The sequence below is a fragment of the Epinephelus lanceolatus genome, chromosome 6 (genome assembly GCF_041903045.1).
Source record: "Epinephelus lanceolatus isolate andai-2023 chromosome 6, ASM4190304v1, whole genome shotgun sequence".
In the NCBI taxonomy this organism is placed as follows: Eukaryota; Metazoa; Chordata; class Actinopteri; order Perciformes; family Serranidae; genus Epinephelus; species Epinephelus lanceolatus.
This window is the reverse complement of record NC_135739.1, coordinates 7,544,287-7,563,066: the sequence shown is the minus strand read 5'-3', so window position 1 is coordinate 7,563,066 and position 18,780 is coordinate 7,544,287. Positions and strand designations below refer to the sequence as shown.

At 41.6% G+C, this 18,780-nt stretch overlaps 1 protein-coding gene across 2 annotated transcripts in view; it reads right to left on the bottom strand.

Annotated features, from left to right (window-relative positions):
- Positions 1-18,780, bottom strand: part of oca2 (oculocutaneous albinism II) — an 86,097-nt gene that overhangs the window by 38,061 nt on the left and 29,256 nt on the right. For both annotated transcript variants that reach the window (XM_033620927.2, XM_033620928.2), the window contains exons 14-18: positions 18,615-18,753; positions 7,997-8,129; positions 3,593-3,740; positions 1,626-1,683; positions 1,337-1,445 (exon numbers count right to left, since the gene is read on the bottom strand). In XM_033620927.2, the coding sequence (XP_033476818.1) occupies positions 1,337-1,445; positions 1,626-1,683; positions 3,593-3,740; positions 7,997-8,129; positions 18,615-18,753 (587 nt within the window). The remainder of the gene's footprint in view (positions 1-1,336; positions 1,446-1,625; positions 1,684-3,592; positions 3,741-7,996; positions 8,130-18,614; positions 18,754-18,780) is intronic.

Below are 18,780 nucleotides of genomic sequence, written 5' to 3'. Positions count from 1 at the left end.
GAGTGTCACCTATGTGACATCAACATTCTTTTCTTTGTTTGTTCAGCCATAGTAATCATTTACAGACTGAGTTTGTTGCGCTAGCTCCGCCTACCCTCTTTGGTGGACCAACCTAGCCTGGCGTATCCAGACCCAATTCGCAAAACGCGAATGGGTCTGGATACGGAATGTACATTTCCTCTATTCCCGAGGGGCGGTATCAACGGCTGGCACTCAAAGTGCCTCTTCACAAAATTGGAAAGATGGAAAACCAATCAGAGTAAACGAAACGTGTGACGTAGGCTAGCACAATGCCACTGTAAACAGACCAGCAAGCAAGTGCAGCGTGCAGCATGCAGTGGAGAAGAGCTGTGATGATGTCTGATGTCTTTGCGGATTTCCTCCTCACTGTGGACTCCGAGTTGCATGGCTGTGATTCCCAGCTTGGTCGCTTCCCTGACCTGCTCCTCCATAAGAGCAACTAGTGGAGAAACAACAATAGCCTTTTCCTGATCAACGGAGCCAGTTGGTAAATTAAACTTTTACCAAACCCCGTAGGAAGGATGGCAAACACATCCTTTTTTTCAATAAAAGCTTTCAGTGCAGCCTTTTGTCCTGCTTTTAAAGAAAATATACATTCCAGTTCATTCAACACATTTACCATAGTAGTTTCAAATGTATACAATACAATGTTGGTTGTTTACGAAATGCATTCACTCCGCTACTTGTCCCCCCCTATTCTGATGACGTGATTTCAAATAACCCGCCCCAAAGTAATAAACGGTTGTGATTGGCCCAGTAAGCCAAAACTGATGCCAGAATTCGCATTTATGACTCCATGGCCAGACTGATCTGCAGAGCGAAATAGAATATGAGCTCGCAAGATCAGGATGTGACTATGACTAACTGTACACTGCTTGTGATTTTTCTTGTAAATGTCACCACAGATATCCAGTTAGTAATACTGCTCATATATAAATAAATATTACAGTACTTTAGTGGGCCATTGGCTCGATCTCCATTGTGGTGTCTCATTCAGGGATAGGTAGCGACTGAACAGATGTTTATTTAGATTAAAATCTTAAAGATTACTTCAATTTCAGGTCAAATGTACATACTGTAATTTTAACGGAAGATTATTCACACAGGTTTGGAGCGTATGAGTAGAAGTCATGGGTCTAAATGCAGTTCAGTATCCATGTAATTTCTTGGTTGCATTTGTTATTCAGCCCATTATTTGGGATCATTCCAAATGCAAGGACAGAGGAAGCTGTTTTTCATAATTACATGACAGAACCTAGAACCACCCAGCCGGGCCTGTAAAAGCTGCGCTATAATGAGACGGTGCCGTGCTTACCGAGCTCCAGATGAATGCTGGGAACGAAGGAGTTGAGAAAGAACATGAAGATCACCACGCCGAGGACGGACACACACTTCACCAAAAGAACCTTGTCAGTTATTCTGTGCTGTGGAGGAGAAAAAAACATACTCTGTAAATGGGGAGAAAGCCGTTTTATCATACAGCTGATGGTATTTGTCTCAAGTGAAGTTTCAAAGACAAGGCCAGCTTCATTATTGAGATAACATTGATGCAGCACAGTCACAGTGGGCGAGGAATCTGTCTGAGGTGAAATATGAAAACCCACCTTCTTTTGCAACTCTTGAATGTTTTGCTCCCAGTTCTTGTCCTCTTGAGATATTTGTCTGTCGAACACAAAAAACATTTTAATCTCACATTAATAAGTGTTAAAGCACTAACTAACTAATCACTCTCTCAGGAGTTTTAAAAATATTAGTTAGTGTGGAAAATAGTGCCTCTACCAGCTTGTGAAAATACAAAATTAATATTGTGCAGTGGCATGAGTGTTGTGTATGGTCAGCCCACCCAATCACCAGAAAAACTGTTCATATTGTACTTTTTTCCAAACCATGGATAAGTTACATTTATACATTATTTTGTAGTGGATACATTGGAACTTTATTTCTCATCAAGGCTTTACTGAAGGTGTGGTAAGGTTTTGGCACAAAAAACACTTGGTTATGATTAGGAAAAGATCATGTTTTGGCTGGGAACATCCACATTTGGTGGCAAAAAAGCCTCTGGAAATCAGGGACGGGTCAGTGAAAAGCTCCCAGGCTCGGTGGCTTAAACAGCAATATGTCAGTAAATAACACCCGGGTTCAGTGGCTTATTTGCTGCTGGGAAACACGGCAATGTTTCAGTGAAAAACACCAAGGTCTGGTGACTCAAACACCACTGAAAACCCTGCAAAGGCTCACCTAAATACAGTGTGTTGGTTGTTTCAAACAGTGGTCTGCAGCTTGGTAGGTGTCTCGCCTAGCTGTCACACCATCCAGGTACAGGTCCTGTTTGTGCATGTGTGTGTATTTCAGGCCTGTGTGTATATGACAGTGAGTGGAAAAAAAAATGAATTTCCCCTCAGGGATTAATAAAGTGTATCTTTCTGTTTTCTAACCCTGTTGACCTACTCTTTGTTGCAGCACATACTCGTTTGAACGCTCCTCTAAACACGGCTGAGAAATCATATCAGAATCTTTAGTACAACCTCATATGTCAACCCACAGAGATCCCCAACCCAATCACCGTGTGTTTAGGTTTTGGTTAGAGAAGATTGTGTTTCGACTTAAAACGCCCACAGTTGGTGGCACAAATGCCAGTGGAAATGCAGCAATGGGTGACTTAAAAACAACCGGGTTTGTTGGCCCAGTTGCCGGTGGAAACTCCACAATTCTAAAAAAAAACATTCATGTTCAGTGGAAAAGCAGTGAGGGGTAAAGAAAGAACATCCACGTTTCTCTGGCCCAAACGCCAGTTGAAAAGCTGCAATGCTCGGCTAAGAAATGCCAAAGTTCGGTGCCACCACTGCTGGTGGAAAAGTTGCAATGGGTGCCTTAAAGACACCCAGGTTCAATGGATCGAAAAGACAACTGTTGTTTTCAGTCTCGCACAGTGTGTTGTGGGTCGGCAGCTGTCTCACGTAGCTGTCACACCATCCACCATCCCTTCCAGCGATTTGCCAATTTACTGCGTCACTTTAGAAATGTTGATATGACACATATAAAATGTCCAACGTAGCATATTCATGGTTTGCAGAAATGTCTAATACAAACATTTTCCTCTGGTGACTGGGCTGATATGAGACTGCTGTATTTCCCAGTGGTAATACACTGTATTTGTGCTGTAATTGTGTTTCTGTCTAGAAAACATCTTGAACAACGGGACCAAAAAAAAAGGCTATTCTTGGACCTCCTCACACTTTTCCTTCCTTGATTGTTTTTGACCAAAACAGTAACAACTGCTGAGTAAAATGTTGTTTTAAAAGAATGAAGTATTCTAAAAAACAAAACTAAATTTGCATCATTGGACAAACACTAGAGGTTTTATTCCAAAATAATATTGAGATTATACTGGATTCTTTGTCTCATTCAAATAGATGAGCACCAATAATGACTGTATCATGTGTAAGATTATGTTTATGGAATAAAAAAAAAGAGTACATGATGTCAGAGTACAGAAAATGTGTTCCTGTGAGAGGCGATAACATTCTCAACAATGACAGATGCATTTTCCGTTTTCAGAGCTTTTTCTAACCTTTGGAAGGTTTTCATCAGCTTGCGGAGCAGACTTTCCAGGTTGAGGACTTTTTGCATCAGGAGGCATTTCACAGCTGTCTCCTCTCGGCTGGCGGGGTTAATACGCTGAGCCGTCTGCCTCCAAACCAGGATCTCATGCTTGAGTTCTGGAGGAATAGGACAAACAGAGCAGGAGAGAAAGCCGCCTGTTTATTGCATGTTAAACACATGGGCTGTACAGTCATTCCAGTGGTGAAGCTTAGTAGCAGTATGCGGCTTGTTTATAGTGGGGGATTTGGTTGGTAATAGCTCCTACAGCTGAGGCTTACTGAGAGGATATAATGATGTTTCCGGTCAATATGCTGTGAGCCCCCATAGAGGGACTAATGCAGCCAGGCGATGGGCACATTGACCAGCTCAGGAGCACACAATGTTAAAGCAGGATACAGCTTGAGGGAGCTGAACGCCTGTGTAGATATCAGTAGGTGCAATCCTTTTTCAGGAAGGTTGCTAGGTGACCTTAATAGGATCTAACTGGCAAAGGAAAAAATATTCCTGTAAGCGAATCTGCACAATTACCAGTCGTAGCAGGGGCTTGAGCTGATCCAGCTGTATGCTCCCCTAGGTAGGCCCAGGTTGGCGGGAGAAGCGGAAGCTTCACAGGGTGGGATTTACAGATGGGCCATCGGGCCTGCATTGAACGGTCACTGCAGTGATCGGCAGTGGCTTCTTTCGATCTGTGGGGGCTTAGTGGGACAATACAGCTCCTAACACTCTGTCTTCCTCATACCTTAAAGGGTAGCTACAGTATTCGTCAACCTGGGCCCATTTTCCATCTTTTTTTTGCCTAAGTGACTAATGGGAACAACAATTTTTGGAAATGGTCCAATATTAATTGAGCCCACTGCAGCCATTAGCCACGAAACAGGCTGCAATAACACCACTTGGGGCAGGTTTAAGTTCACTGAAAGTGTTTGTTTCTGCCACTGACAGGCTCATTTGCTTCTGTAAATGTCCGACAACATAATGAAAGAGATCCCTACAGAGAAATACATTTTTGTTAAGGAGTAAGATCTTTTTTGTTTAACCAGAAACAGACCCAAAATCGCCATCACCAAACCCACCAGACTCCATTTAAATAAACAGTAATTTTAGCACCAACAGAGGCAGCGTATTACACAAACCAAGATGGTTTTTATACGTTTTATTTTGTTGCTGTTGACTTTGAATGAAGTGGTTTTTTTACTATGATAAAATTAACATTTATTTAAATGAAGTCTGGTGAGTTTGATGATCACAATGTCAGGGATGTCTCTGGTTAAAAAACTGATCTTGCTCTTTAACAGAAAGGTCTATCTCTGTAAGGATCCTTTCTTTAATGATGTCAGACATTTATAACAATCTGAGCCTGTCAGTGGCAAAAACAGAAACTTATAGTGGATGTAAATTAACGGTGCACAAATGCCCCAAGTGATCACATTGCAGCTTGTTTCACAGCTGCAGCACTCTCGCTAAATACTGAACCAATTTCAAAATCATCCCATCCGTCAACTAGAAACAAAAACATGGGAAAATAGGATCGAGATTGAAAAATACCAAACGTACCCTTTAAATGGGAGCAGTGTGGGGAAGACTGGGGAGTTTGGTGGTCTCTCTTTTTTTAACGATCCCCTGCTGAGGTTCTCTCTTGGGGGGGCAGTGTACTATTGCGGGTAAACACTGATAAGAGGTGTATTCCAGGAAGAACTGCAAAACAATTTCACACAAATATCTCTATTTTATTACTTTGCCCATTATCTCCATCCCCGGGGTGTCGTATGCAAAGATCTACAGTAGGACACAGTTACTATCCCAACTAAACACACCCTGTGGTTTTTATTCTTATTAAGTGATCTTACGCTACTGCTGGACAATGTGCAGACAATGTAAAGTCTTGAGGGATGGCCATATCATTGTAGTTTCTGTTAACGGATAATTATTGAGATATATGAAAGATCTGATTAGCTGAATAGCTGCTACAATAGCACAATGAGGAGAAAAACTGTGCTGCTCTCAGGCTGCTCCCACGAGTGAGGATATTTTTTTTACTACCAACTAGTCACAGCCAACAGCTGAACATCAGAGTAAAAGGGGTTTTCTAAGATGAGCCGTGTGGTGTCAGGGACAGGGGGTGAGTCAATAGTCTGTCAAGAGGCCGAGCTGCTGAAAGAGGCAAAAGGTGAAAGTGTTACCCTCCGGGCAACGATGTGAAACGTGGCATACACCATGTGTGCTTTAATTAAACTAATTTTAACCACTTTAATAAAACCAAAATTAGGTTAAAATATCTGTAAAACCAGCTTCAAAGCATTAGCAGTTTATCTTTACCATCATGACCACGGAGAGATCTTCCATTTAATTAACCGGCATGCCATAATCCAGATATGTTTTATCTGACATGATAAGGGAAATCTGATGAGGGCAATGTGAATACAATACTGTGGAAATTACTTAAGACAGAAGGGGGGACGTCTTCAATTCAGAGGGCACACACATCATGTGTGGAGGTCAGAGGGCTGCGGCCGTAATGCAGAGTTAATAAAGTTTCTATGAGGTCATCACGTCGCCTGAGAAGATGAGCTGCAGTTCCAGGTTAGTACGTGCACAGATGTTCTTAGGGGGTTAAATCACCTTGTGCTAATAATCAAAAGCTATCACAATTGATTTAAGATTGCGCCACATCCAGAGCAATCCCATAATTAACATTTCAGCCCCACGACAACATGATCGTGCCCCTGCCTGATGGCACCCTACATCTTAAAGGATTACTTAACCTCCCAAATGACCATTTATATATCAACTAGTCCATACCCATTGAGTACAGCATACCATACCATGACTTAGTCATACCAAAAATTAGAAAACCATTTTGAAGCATTTTTCTGTTGTTATAGCGCCACCCAGTTGCCAATTAGACTTAAATTTCTCCAGTCACCTTGAGGCGTCCTGTTCTACATATCTACCAAGTTTAGTAAAAATCCATATGGCGGTTAGGCCTAGATAACAAATGAGCTCTCTAGCGCCCCCATTTTGTTTGATGGGGTCAATAATGGAGGGGTCCCCTCAGATTATGTGTGGGTTCTTGAGGCAAATGTGTTCCTCATGAGGAGAGGCATCTCTGCGCAAAGTTTCATGTCTCTACGACATACGGGTCATGAGATATGCCCATTCAAAGTTTGCAATTTCAATCGGTTGCTATAGCGCCCCCCTTTGGCCAATTGATGTAATATTGCTTCATTGGCATCCTCCCATGACCCTCTACCACTGTGCCAAATTTCACATGGATTGACCAAGTCAGTGAGGAGAAAAACGTGGAACAGTCACACAGACAGACAGTTTTCGTCATTATATAGTGAGATTATTCAGCCTGTGTTATGTTGAACTTCAAATCCGAAAACTCTTAATGAATTGAAATCATAGGGGTCCATGTTTAACAACAGCAAACCTGTATCACACCATCTGTTTACAAACTCTCACACAACTCGTGCAGTATAATCCAAGTCTCATTTATCCAGTCGTATACTCAGACAGCCCTGGAAACTGAAGACAGTGAATCTTGTCTATGCTCTCTTCAAAGCCAGGCTCCACAGAAAAAAACAGTAATTTTGACGTCACTGAACACGGAGGCTGGTTGTCTTCCACTGCCTCACTAAGCTGGTTTGTGTATTTGTGTGACTTTGGTGTTTTGAAGGGTTAGTTCAGATTCACCAAAGTCACACAAACAAACAAATTGATCGAGGCAGCAGTAGACCAGCAGCTTTCATGTAGAATTACTGTTTTTGTCAATGGAGTCTGGCTTTCAAGAGAGAACCACTTTCTGTTCAGTTCCCTGCCAGACAGGGCCGTCTGTTTGGGAGGTGCTGAGCACACGACTGGATAAATGAACTAGGATTATACTGCACGAGATGTGTGAGAGTTTGTAAATCCACTCACAATTCTGTCTCTATCCCACTCCCACACTATAGGTGTTTTGCTCTCCCAGTCAGCCACTCAAATGTTGCCGCGATCTCCCTCAGCCATTCATGTTGCTGCTGCCAACCTTTAAATCTGTTCTCCTCTCTGCTCCTGTCAGCTGTCATTTTAGGCAGAATTGTCACGCCCTTCTCCATCCCATTCACATCCAGATCCTCAGCTCCCTCTTCATCTCATCTAATCACCACCATCACCACCACTAGCATCTAGAGGTTCCCTTGTCTACTACATCTTTACCACCCTCCTGGATTATATCACATCACGATGGGGTTTAATCACCAGAAACTTTTCACACTTCTCATACCTATGTGCACATGTGGATAAATATTTTCTTCACAGATTCAATGTAACATGGGGTGAGTTATTGATATACAAATGGTCATTTGTGGGTTGAATTATTCCTTTAACTTACCGACTATTTCAATGGACTCTTTGTTGTAGAGTTTTTTGTTCCAGTAGAGCATCCTCAGGAAAGGAAATGAAGAGAGGAGGACGAGGCATATTCCAAGGAACATGTAGCCTGTGAAACTGGCAAAATCAATTCCCTGTAAGACAAAAGAATAAGAATGTGTCAGACAGCACAGGCTTTTAAGATAAGAAGTGCTCCAAGATTTCATTCACATATAAGTGTTAGTGCCTTGACATCAGTCCTGGTGAGAAAATAGAGGGACAGCTGTCTGCAGTGATGATCTGCACACCAGTGACACAAAGATCATCTTGTGAGAATTAAGCTCAAAGGCTTCAGCTGAACTGTTCATTGTCTGAGGCAAAGAAAAACTCTGCAGAAGGATGTAAGCAGCTGCATGTGTACACACTATAACACAGTATCTCAAATAATAACAGGTCTGTACGTTTTGCAAAGGAGGTGTTAAGGTGCATACAGTGGCAGTATAATAAGTGCCATTATAAGCAAGATAAGCAACCTTAGGAAACTTAAATAAAAAATTAAAAGCAAAGAATTTGATTATTGCATGAAAAAGGGTGGTGATAATTGCATCCTTAAGGTTTTCTCATGTCCACCAAGCTCTAGTTTGGCACAAGGCACACATCACTTCCTGCATGAGTAAGACACAGAAGCCCCCGGCAGAGGTTGTCCTCAAAGTTGAGAGCAAATCTTTCACAAAGAACCATTTTATCAGAAGCATCCTGCGAAGTGTGTCCTTGTATGAAATCATCCACATAAGATACCCTTTCTGCAGCCTCTAATTTGAAGCTGTTAAGATGCTGAGTGATTCATACTGTCTTTACTTCTTGTGCTTGCACAGTGTGAGGAAAGAAGCCCAGACACTCAGTGATAAAAGTGGTTAATAGTGACCTCTACAGGATTTGCAATTTCAAGTTGCAACAAAAAAGATGAAAGCAGAGATGAGGTGGTGCAATGACACATGCAGCAGGATAAACCAGCACAGAGAAATACACAATTCACTATAAATAAATTTAGATTATTAAGATATTCTCACATATATAATAAATATCTGAAACACCAGGTATAAGGTATAAAAGAAATGCTAATGTCCGTCCTCAAGTAAAATCTCAGAAACAGCTGTGGGAGATGTGCAGGAGACCTTTAGCATCTTATACTGTATCAGTTCACACAAACTGATCATGTCACTGTGTCACCTCAGTACCTCTCTCAAACAGTACTCCTTTACTCATACCTCCAAAGAGACAGCCCAGTCACCAGAATAAAACACTGGTTTTGTACATTTCTGCAAACATGTTACATTTGTATGTTTAATTCGTATGATGTAATTCAGATTAGGAGGAGGAGGGGGAGGGTGGATGGCATGACACCTTGGCAAGACGGTGTCGAGCAGAAGACGGCAGCAGACCATTGCTCAAGACCAGCAAAAGCAGGTGTTTGCTAATGAAAATTCAGGGCATGTCCAGCTGTGTTTGTAGCGACAGAAGTGGGTGTTCTTAAAAGCAAGCTGAGAGATGTAGGGCCAAAAGCAGGTGTTTTTTTTAACGCAACTTTGGGATGTGTCCAGCTGTTTTAGTAGCGACAAAACCTTTTTTTTTTTTTTTCTTAACGTGAGTTCAGGACATATCCAGTAACAAAAGCGGGTGTTTTTTTAACAACAGTTTGGGGCATGTCCAGCTGTATTTGTAGCAAATAAAGTGGGTATTTTTAATTCAAGCTCAGGGCATGTCCAGCTGTGTTTGTGGCGACAAAAGCAGATGTTTTTTTGTTGTTTTTTTAATGCAACAAAAGAGGGTGTTTTTAACCCATGCTGGGGATATGTCCAACTGTGTTTGTAGCAATAAAAGCAGGTGTTGTTTAAACACGAGTTCAGGACGAGTCCAGCTGTGTTAGTAGCGACTGCGGTCGGTGTTTTTCAACCACAGTTTAAGACATTTCCAGCCAAGTTTGTAGCTACAAAAGCAGGTTTTTAAAAAAAGCTCTGGACATGTCCAGGAGTATTTGTAGCGATAAAAGCAGGTGCTTTTTAAAGACAAGGTCAGGGCATCTCCAGCAACAAAAGCAGGTGTTTTTTAACAACAATTCGAGACATGTTCAGCTGCATTTGTAGCAACAATAGCAGGTGTTTTTTGAACACGAGTTCAGGACAAATCCAGCTGTGTTTGTAGCGACAAAAGCAGGTGTGTTTTTTAACATGACTTTGGGACATGTCCAGCTGTGTGAATAGCATCAAAAGACAATGTTTTTTAATGTGAGTTCAGGAAATGTCCAGCTGTGTTTGTGGTGACAAAAGCAGGTTCTTCTTTAATGCAACTTTGGGACATGTCCAGCTGTATTAATAGCAACAAAATCTTTTTTTTAGCATGAGTTCAGGACATATCCAGCGACAAAAGCGGGTGTTTTTTAACAACAGTTTGGAACACGTCCAGCTGTGTTTGTAGCAAATAAAGTGAGTATTTTTAGTTCAAGCTCAGGGCATGTCCAGCTGTGTTTGTGGCAACAAAAGCAGATGTTTTTTGTTTGTTTGTTTTAACACAACTTTGGCACATGTCCAGCTGTGTTTGTGGCAACAAAAGCAGATGTTTTTTGTTTGTTTTTTTTAACACAACTTTGGGACATGTCCAGGTGTGTTTGTAGCAACAAAAGAGGGTGTTTATTAACAACAGTTTGGAACACGTCCAGCTGTGTTTGTAGCAAATAAAGTGAGTATTTTTAGTTCAAGCTCAGGGCATGTCCAGCTGTGTTTGTGGCAACAAAAGCAGATGTTTTTTGTTTGTTTTTTTAACACAACTTTGGGACATGTCCAGGTGTGTTTGTAGCAACAAGAGGGTGTTCATTAACAACAGTTTGGGACATTTCCAGCCAGTGGTGGCTGCTGGTCTTTCAAACAGGGGACGCTCACTTTAAGCTTGCATCATAAAATTTGTCATATTGGCAGTAACTTATAAAAGGAACATTTAATTGAAGCCATTTTTCAACCACACTCATGCCATAAAACCACAGCCAAACACACCTCAAAGATTTTCAGATGGGTTTACAAACGGTGAAAATGAGCTATATCGCTTATGGAAATAAGGAACTCTGGACGGCACTCTGTCAGAAGACTCCACTCACAAATATCCACATGGGACTGAGCTTGAAATGCAACAATGCCGATGTGTATTTCCAAACGCTGTCAGTCACAAAGGGGTTCAGCCTTTTAGACAATTCCTCCAATCATGATGCATACACCGAGTGTCCTCTCCCGCCTACCGCTCCATTAGGTCCCAGGGAAGCTGAGCCTCCCTGGAAGTGACGATTTTGTCACATTTATCCAATGACCGTCTCGCTTTGCTGCATGAAAAAAACCTGCTCAGCGCCGTCTCATAGGAATGCATGGAGGCTCCGCGTCCACCGTGCTGACACGAGAATGTATGACAGGGAGGTCGCATTTGAAAACTGGTGATAAACAGCTGATGTTTGAATATTATAGTCATGATGTGAAACGCATCCTAGCGCACGTTTCATGCAATGTAAATTCTTATTTTAATGTAAATTCAACAGTGCATATTTGACCATTTCTTCTATGAAATTTTAGGGGAAGCTCAGCCTCCCTTGTTGTCTCCAGCCATGTCTGTGTATTTCAGTGCAGCACATGTGCAGCTGTATTTGTAGTGGCAAAAGTGGGTATTTTAAGCCAAAACATAAAGTCTTCCCAACTGTAACCAAGAAGTTGTTGTGCCTGAACCTATAGCCACACAACCAGTGCTGTCACAGCATGACATTGAAAACTGAAAGCTTCAACATATCAGCTACATAATGCAAATGTAACATATCTATGCTTTACAGAAACATACAATGCCAACATTTATTCTGGGAACTGGGTTAATAGATATCTCCTCTCTCTGTGTGCTGTGACCTTCAGGGCAGCCTCAGGGGTTAAAGATAGCTGCACATACAAGCCTGCTGTAAACGAAAACTCTACAGTTTATGTTTTAGTTGGAACCTAGAGGTAGAAAAAATAATATGAATTCCCTATATCTCTGTCAGTCCAGTAAATCTCTCTCACATATTTCCAACTGTTCAGTGGCAAGACACAAGAGAGCAAACCACTAGAAAATATTGTACTGGTTTTAGTGGTTTTGCTGCTGTAATGTATCTCTGTTTGCAGCCATAAACTGTGACCCCGGTGTGTCCACATTTCAGAGCCAATGTCAACGCCTCTTCTGACCGGTTGGAGGAGATCCATTTGGCAAGGAGAGTCACTAATGTCCCTCAAAGAAATTATACCAAAAGGAGGTAGAGATTTTGTATGCGCCATGCTACCTTGCTCTGTAACAAATCAAATACAAGGACACTCTGAGGAGGGGCAGAATCGCCCAAACACACGCCTCACAGCTGTGCCATTCTTTCTATCTCTGGATTTCTCCCGGAAATCCCCTCGACACAAACAAGCAAGCCTGCAAACAAACAAACAAACAGGCAAGCAAACCATGCATGCACACACAAGCTGTCCTTATCAGAGGCCAGACATGACCGAGTGAGCGTGCCGCTGCTGCGTCACCTGGGAAACTGAGCCAAGACAAACCGGACAGCGGGCCGTGGGAGCCTGGAGTGGTAGGAGCTACTGTATACGGGAGGAGACCACATACTGCTGCACCCGCAAAGGCTAAAATGTCAAACACAGTAAACAGATGCCACATCAAGCAGCGGGGAAAATGTCAGGTCTTCTAGTGATGTAGTATTATGTCCCTCTGAGTATAAGAACAGTGAAGGTTATGAGAAGAGCCTACAAGTCATTGCCCTTTTCAGACAGCGACAGGCTGCTCTGATTAACCCAGGAAAATGTTCTTACTGCCGTTTACTGACATCACTTCTGTCACAATCTATACAATGGAGGACAACTTGCCGTTTAATGGTTTTTCAAAATATCATGGGGGGATAGAGAAAAACAATGTACAGTGAGTGTTCATTAGGCTGAAAGATGATATGTCAAAGCCTGTCTCCTAGAAATTACATTTTACTAATTTTCATTATGACATTGTGGTGACAACATAAACACTGCCTGGATTATGTTCAGAGTTTCTTTAAGATACTGAAACACTACATTTATGTAGGGTGGTGGTTAGGGTGGGTGGTGGACATGCATAGTATAGGACTGTGTGTATCTCACTATATAATGATGAAAACTCTGTCTGTGTCTCTGTTTCACGTTTTTCTCCTCACTGACTTGGTCAATCCATGTGAAATTTGGCACAGTGGTAGAGGGTCATAGGAGGATGCCAATGAAGCAATATTACATCAATTGGCCAAAGGGGGGCGCTATAGCAACCGATTGAAATTGCAAACTTTGAATGGGCATATCTCATGCCCCGTATGTCGTAGAGACATGAAACTTTGCACAGAGATGCCTCTCCTCATGAGGAACAAATTTGCCTCAAGAACCCATAACCTCCGCTTATATAGATTTTCCGCCATTTTGAATTTTTTGGAAATCACTTCAAATGGATCTCTTCCTAGGAAGTTTGAGCGATCTGCATGAAACTGGGTGAACATAATCTAGGGACCAATATGTAAAGTTCCCTCTTGGCAAAAGTTGGAAAACTTACTAAAACTGAGCTTCTATAAGGCAATGAATATTGCGGAGGGCGTGGCTCATCACATAAAGGTGTATAACATCTCAAGGGTTTCACCCATCACCACGCAACTTTGTAGGCATATGACCACACATAATCTGAGGGGACCCCTCCATTATTGACCCCATCAAACAAAATGGGGGCGCTAGAGAGCTAATTTCTTATCTAGGCCTAACCGCCATATGGATTTTTACTAAACTTGGTAGATATGTAGAACAGGCTGACTGAGTCATGGCATGGTATGCTGCTGCAACGAGGGCTAGCCGCACCTTTCCCATGTGAACTACCAGTGCGCCCCACTTTTAAGTCAATACAACATATGAACACTTTAACTATCTGCCTTTCAACGTGCTACCTCAACTACTTTTAGCCCACTAACTATCCATACACACCCTGTGAAACTGTACGTGGGCAACTGTGCACTCAATGGGTATGGACTAGTATATATAGTTATGTTATATATATTTATTGACTATGAAAGATTTGGGTATTCAGTTACATGGTTTCACACGTTATTGCATCAAGAGTGAGTGACACTGTCTCCATCACAAGTTTAATCACACACTGATCCCAAAGAAAGGGTCTCCAGTGTGCCCCAGCATGCCCCTGATAAAAGACTAGAGCCACACCAATATAAGCTGCTGCTGGGGTGCAGGGGAGTATACTGCAGGAAGGAGCAGTACTACACCCACACAGGTGTCAGAAATAATTAAATATAAATGATCTAGAAGAGGGATTCTTAAAGCAGCTCTGTTGCTTATAGTGACTATATGAACTGTACGCCATTTCTGCTAAAAAAAAAAACAAAATATGAAGGAGGAGTTACATATTCAAGGTCAGATCTTATTAATGTTTGGCTATATAAGTAGAGCAACATGTACTGTAACACTGGGCAGTTACCTTGACATACTGTAGGAAGGTGTTAGTTTCTTTTTACTCTTTTGACTTTTCTAATTCACCTGATTTATGGTTGCAGCAGCAAAAATAAAAAAAAAAATTCCCTGCCGCTACATCTCCATTCGTCACCTGCACATCAACATAAATAGGGGTCACAACTCATGATTGTGCTGAACGGAGATAACATCTGTCGAGTACAATCCAGCAAACACAGATGATTAGATTTACCCTCAGCGCATACTAATAACACATTTGCAAATGTCTGTATGTACACTATGAATGTGTACGCACTATGGAGGCTGCATCAGGTCATGAATGTCAGAGTTTATATAAAAGGCTTTAGAATAACAACACAAACCCTCACCTGAAGGTAAACAGTGTGTGCATGACTACCCAACACACTTTTAAGTTTTCTAGGAGCTTTTATTTAACCTGTTATATAGGGTGGCTTTAAGAGAATCTTGATAAGCGCTCTATGAATTATTATTATTATGTATTGGGTATGTATTGGGATGGCCTGTTGCTGCATTCTGTGTAGAGGAACCATGATGAATTGCTTTTGTTTCTAAAAATGCATGAAGTACTTTTTGACCCCCCGAGGGCAGAAAGAACTTTCCCAAGAGAGTCTTCTTTATTGCCTCCTGTTGAATTAATGTTCAGACTAAGACGCCAAATCAATGAGTTAAAGCAGTTCAACTTTGTGAAGCTGCTTTCATTAGTTGGATTGGACGTCATTTGATTTAAAGGGACATATTTAGTCTAGATTGTTTTGGTGTGAGTGTTGGAGATAACAGCTGTAGCGATGTCTGCCTCCTCTCCAATATAACATAACTATACCTGCCAACTGAATTACCATGCAGAAGGAAGAGTGCATCTACTCATGGACAAGAGGCTTGTGCTTGTGACAGCGAAAGATGTAAACATTAATAGTGTCCTCCTTGGCTGAGCTGTAATCAGTGGTCGAATTGAGGGGGGATGCCATCCCCTTTGTTAGAAAATTGACCAAAAAGCATCCCCCTTGTTAATCTAGAATCTGTGTGTGCAGGCATGGACATAATTTGAGAGAGGGACACAGGGGACATGTCCCCTGCACTTCCCGTATCTGTGCCCTCTGTCCCCCGCACTTTTTGCAGCCGTTACAACCGTTCAATTCGTTTTTAACATGTGGTAACGTGTTTTTCCGAGCCGTCTTTAAACGCACCATGAGTAGACGGCATCAGGCGCATACACATGCTGTCATGTTGTGATCTGAATCAATCGCACAGACGAGACGCGTGTTACTGGATAGTGCTGCTGTGTGTTAACTATGTTCAGCAAACCAGTCAGCAAGAAGCAAAAAACCTTGCACAGTTTCTTCCAAACAAACCGTGTAAGTTGAGTAATGCTGTTGCATGTAGATAATGTTAGCTAAATGATGACTAATTAATAGATGCCAATATATCAAGTTAAGCTAGTTAACAAGAATGCTAATGTTATTGTTACCTATGTTAAATCACTTGCTAGCTAGTTTCATGTTAGGAATAAACCCACTCCTCCTTAATAAGAACTTGTGCTCACTATTGCTTTGCACATATTTTTTTTAACTTTATTGCCACAATATAAAGAGCAGGGTCAGGGAGGAGACAGTGGATCAAAAGCCAGCAAGAATGATCATGCAGGGTTCTCATAGGTGAGGAGAGATTATAACTGGCTGAGAGAAAATATCCAGAGCACAAAAGTGACTGTGCGATTAATTTCGACAGCAATGTCACCACTACTATTCCTAATTCTATTTATGAATTTTGCTTTGCACATTTATATCTATATTATTGCAATAGATAGAAGAGGGACAGGGAGAAACCAGGCAGGTATCAGGACAGGGACCTGACAGCAGCACCAATTATCAGCCCAAGGCTTCACAGGTAAGGAGAAATTATAACTGGCTAAGGAAATGTCTATAGGATAAGAGTGACTCTAAGAATAATTTTCACAGCTATTTCAGAACTACTCTCATTTATACTCTAAATTTTTTTTTGTCTGTATTGCAATAGCAATACTCCTGCATTATTTGTGTTTTTAAAGGCAGCAGGTATAGGTCATGCCATTTTTCTTTATCTTGATTAATTTTGCACATCTGTGCTGTCATATTTGATTATGTGTGCACACAAAAAAAATCAAAGCTACATTGCATCCCCCTTGTTAAAAATTAACAATTCGACCACTGGCTGTAATGTTAGCTAGCTCAGTGGTGCTAGGTGAGCTAGCAGTAGATGCACGCTTCCATCTGTGCGGTAACACAGTTGGCAGGCGTAGTTTGGTAGAGAGGAAATAGTTCTTACATGAAACTGCTCACAACAAGGTCTGTGGATTATCTTGAGTCACCAGGACATGATTTCTGGCACGTGAGATTGCTGTTGAGTTTTTCGAATGTATTTTTTTGGCACTTTGAGAGTGCCATCTAGTTCTATCATATTAGAAAGAAGACAGACATCTCTATGGCTGATATCTCCAACACACAGCAACTCACACCCAAACAATCTAGACTGATAAATAGCACTACAGGGTCGTAGAAAAAAATTGTATTTTTTAATTTTGGGGTGAACTGTCCCTTTAATATAACATCAAAAAAATGTTTATTAGTGTTTCGAAATGGCGCTGTAGTCCCCATCTGTCAAAGCAGAGTTGTCTGGACTAATAACTGTCAGCCTGGTTTCTCAGTGAGCATTTATTACTGTCATTGCAGTGATGCTTTTTTCATAATTACCCAAACACTTTGTCAGAAAATTAGATTTTCAAAACACTCAACTGCACTCCTTACAGACTGAGGAGTAAGGTGCCACCATGCTGCCAAAGCTTGTCAGTCATATGTGTGTAGCATACACACACACACACATACACACAGGGTCAAACTGAAAGAAACAGCGGCACTGAGTGTTTCCAGTCTGTGGTAGTAGCTTGGTAATTTATTTGTTTCCTTTTCTAGTAGAATATCTGACACTTCCTGAAGGGCAATGCTAATCAGTACAAACACAAGTCAAAGAGTGCACTCAGTAGAGTGCAGATATCTGCTAGGCGGCGGATGGAGCTGATTGCAGCCACTCTAGACACTGCGCTCAGTGATACTGTCGCACACGTTGGAGAAGTTAGCCCCCTCTGGCAGAACAAGGATCTTTTCCCAGACGTAACTAAGAAAGGGCTTCCTGGCAGATAAACTTCTCCTGGCTCCGTTACAGTCATGATTGCAGCAAAGATAACAAAAGTGGGGATTTTTTGTTGTCATCTCATGTCATGTCTAACTTTAGATAATCATAACATTTTGGGTATGGAATTAATCTGCAGATGCTCTAGTTAAAAAACAATGCAAACTTTTTTATGGATGTCGCGTTTGTGGCCAAAATGTGGCCGGCAACAGACAGTAAACCTTTTTGTTTTTAGCCAAGAAGACACCCAGGAATGACTTTAGCTCTGTGCTTTTGCTACGTGCTACTTTTTTTTTTTTTTTTTTTTGAGGACTTGTGGCCCCTATTGGCTGTTTAAGAGGAGTGAGGAGTCAGTGAAGGTATAAACCAGTCAATAAAATGGGTTTTTCACAATTGTGAATCACCATAATCACAAGAGGTCTTTGAGCATACGGTCATAAATGTGCACACCAAATATTAGGCTGAGATTAGCTGTGGAGAGACAGATACACGCACACACAAGCAGATAAGATAAACACGTAAACACCACCAAAAGGATGCTTCACTTGATCATGGCAGTGACCTCATTAACTATTTCACAATCTTCCAAATATCCTACAAACTCAACTAATGTAACTAATACTGCTGCCTCAATTCCCAAACCACCACCTAGAAGAGCTGACCACTATCTATAAAGAAAGTGACATGAATCCACTTCTGATGACGTGCTCCTCAGTCTGTCATTCACCTGTCAGACCATCTGTACAGCTCCAACAGCAATTTCCCCTTCATGTTATTATTATTCTGTCACACACATGTCATGAAGAGCATTATGTTTGCTTTACTAAGCGTCTGGTTGATGTGTCAGATTACACCGAGCTGATCTGTTACAGTGTATTAGTGCAAGTTTAGGCAGAGAGCTGTGAAAGTGCCTACTTCTTTGCGCAGGTCCTGATTTGATACTATAATCACATTGGGTGGATCTCCGACAGCTGTGGCGGCCCCTCCAATGTTGGTGAAGATTACTTCTGCAATCAGGACATGTCTGGGGTCTAGATTAAGCACCTCACACAACCTGCAAAATCAGATAGAGACAGAAAAG